The sequence below is a fragment of the Pinus tabuliformis genome, chromosome 5_2 (genome assembly GCF_031772625.1).
Source record: "Pinus tabuliformis cultivar Carrire ecotype Pingquan chromosome 5_2, CPIR1, whole genome shotgun sequence".
Classification (NCBI taxonomy): Eukaryota; Viridiplantae; Streptophyta; class Pinopsida; order Pinales; family Pinaceae; genus Pinus; species Pinus tabuliformis.
The window spans coordinates 686090418-686093389 of NC_142306.1; the positions used below are offsets into that span (position 1 = coordinate 686090418).

Below are 2972 nucleotides of genomic sequence, written 5' to 3' on the forward strand. Positions count from 1 at the left end.
GTGAAAGTCTAAGTCGATCTTGGAATCTGCCATATATGTTTAACTATATTCTGATGATATATATTAATGGTTGCAGACACAGATTAGTTGCTTGACCGAATGACTCACATATGGGTGATGGGGTTGTACAAGTGGATGGAACTACATGGGAGGGGTGGGACAGAGTCCCTGATCCCACCCACTAGCGCTCCCGCCGTGACTTGGGCTGGAAGGGTTGAAGCACCTTCGCCTTGAAGATCACGATGCCATGAGGGCAGGTTCCAAAGTTGGGCCGCTCATGAGGACTTTACCGGGGGGCGCGCATCAAGGCGGATTCCTTGATCCCCGACACTATTAGTCTCACTATAGCAGGAAACATAAGAGGATAGTGGTCTATGACGTTGCACTATATTTTCCCCTCGTAATCACTAGATGCTTGAAGGGCAAGTGGTGTGGCACCCTTGGAACTTCAGGGGAATTTCTTGAAGGGCACGACCAACTTGGCACCCTTGGCATCACAAATAAACTATTAGGTGTGGCACCCTTGGAACTTCTAGGGAAGTTCTTGAAGGGCACAACCAAACTGGCCCCCTTGACATCACAAATAAGCTATTAGGTGTGGCACCCTTGGAACTTCTAGGGAAGTTCTTGAAGGGCACAACCAAACTTGGCATCCTTGGAATCATTAAAAATAAATAATAATAAATAAATATAAGCAAGGAATGAAAACTAGGTAAATTTACATCAAGGGTAAATGATGATTAGAAACCAATGTAATTAAATCAAAAATAAAACTTGGAATAAGGAGGATCATAGGAAGAATTAAAATAGAGTACCTTAAAAATTCTACCCTTCCCATTTTGGAAAATACTAGGAAGATTATGTGGTTTAATTAGGAGAAAGGGGAAAGACAAACATAATGGTAAGAATAAAGATTAATCCTAAACTAATTTAAACCTAATTAAGAAAAGGGGAAGGTGAATTAAAATGAGAATAATAAATTAAATTTAGAGAAATGTAGAGAAGCTCCATGTGTCAACAACCAACATAAGAATATCCATCTAGAAGATAACTTGAGTTAAATTAGGGAGTAGATTGGGGATAAAATCTTGACTCATTAATTGACTTCAAGTAATGAACACAAATTAAGGAATAAAAGGGGGGAATAAAGAGACAACTAGGAGAAGAAATAGGAATCTTGTTGAGGTGAGGAAAATATTAGTTTTAAATAAAAATTTAAGTAAATAATTTTGAGAGACCCTTGATGTGAGAATGACACATGGGTGGGTGAATAATCAAGCTATTGAATTATAAAAAAATAATTAATTATGCATGACATGACAAGTGTCACCTATGAGGACTCCTATAAAAGAAGGGACAAGCCATGGAAGAAGGGACTTTTGGGAACCCTATTGTTGGATGGATGAGATGTTGTGAGAGCAGTGATTACGAAGCTATAGTGAGTTTGGTGAGGTAGAGGATTTAGAGAGGGGACTCTTGAGCCAAGGTGTGCTCTCCTCTACTAGCTAGTGCTTGTCTCCATTGTACAACCCCATTGCAGCTCGGGGGTCCGCGGGGAAGAAGAGTACCCAAGGAATAGGCTGGGAGGCTAACCGGTGAGTCTTTGCATTCGGATCAAGTGCGTCATCATTCACTCGCGGAGGTGACCAACTACAAGGGAATACCAGCAACAACAGAGCAAGTGGAGTCTCGCCTTCTGGTGAATGGTACATATGTATTTCATTACTATTGATCTTAGTTAAAGGTATGAAAATGTTATGGTATGTTCCTGAAATGAGTGGCAGGAATGTGTGTGCTATATAAATTTGAATTTCAATGCGTCTCCTTTCTGGTTGTCATTGCTGTTTTAAAAAAAAAAAAAAAAAAATGTATATAGTCTCAATGTGGTCCTTACACTTGGTATCAGAGTGCAAGTTGAACCCTTGAGGCCTATGAGCCCATGCATGCATAACTAGTTTTGTTTGCTATGTGGGTATTTCTCTAAAATCAAATTACTCAAGTTTCAAAAAAAAAAAAAATGTGCAAATTAGGAACATTTTAAGAGCTCTATATTGTATTATGATCCAAATTCATGGACAGAAATGGAGTGGATTTATGTCACAGATCAGAAATAGAGACATCAAGCCAATAACCTCAGAAATCTGGGTCTCAAGTGCTTTCGAGCCTTTAGAGTTTCCGAATAAGTCTATAGTTGTTAGGTAACTTACGCAGGTTTTTTTTTTTGGATTTAGAACCATGGGAAGGGATGTGTTATTCTGGCATAGGTTTTGGCATGAGGAAGCGGGATCATTGCTGAGAAGTGGCTTACGTCCTTCCTTGGCATAGAGAACAAGGGTGGCTTTAATCGCATCCTCCACCGTGGCATCTTTGGAGAGTAATGCACGCAGGGGACCAATGCTCCTTGCAACTGTCACGTTCACCAACAACTTATTAGCGCCTAATGCCTGATCATTCACTCGGTTATTCGTCCAAGCCGTGTGTTTCCACTGATCCCGATTGAGAAGCTCAGGATGTGTCTTTGGCCTTCTCATTGTCACACTCGTATTGTTCTTCAATTTCGATGATGCCTCCCAGTCCCAAGTCTTTTGGGTTTGGGAAGAGCGCCCATAGTAGGTGGGGGACCTACGGAAGCTTTTTTCATTTTCGAGATTGGAATTTCGAGGTACTGGTCTTCGAGCTGTTACAGAGCTGCTCATATGGCCATGTCTAGGCACTGATCCATTTCTTGGATTCGGCCTGCTCCCTGACGTCTTCGCCGCCCTTTTCTCCATGTGACCTTTGATTATAACTCCGGAAGACAACGTCTGACTTCACCTCAATCTCCTGTATCTGTAATACTGAGCCTTCAAAAATGTTAGACGTGGGACTGGGTGAAGCAGAAGAACCCAAGACACGACTTCATAGCCGGAGAAAAAATAATGGCAAGCCCCGGTGCTTGTGCTCAGCGTATTGGCTGCAACAGACGCCCATAT

General features: G+C 41.6%; 1 protein-coding gene across 1 annotated transcript; it reads right to left on the reverse strand.

Moving 5' to 3' along the window:
• Positions 1 to 2069: 2069 nt before the first annotated feature.
• Positions 2070 to 2771, reverse strand: LOC149160968 (uncharacterized). Its single transcript, XM_089434745.1, has one exon. The coding sequence runs from the start codon at positions 2769 to 2771 to the stop codon at positions 2070 to 2072; it is 702 nt and encodes a 233-aa protein (XP_089290871.1).
• Positions 2772 to 2972: the final 201 nt, after the last annotated feature.

Coding starts and splice junctions, on each gene's coding strand:
- LOC149160968 (XM_089434745.1), bottom strand. CDS start 2,771: ATGGAGAAAAGGGCGGCGAAGACGTCAGGGAGCAGGCCGAATCCAAGA.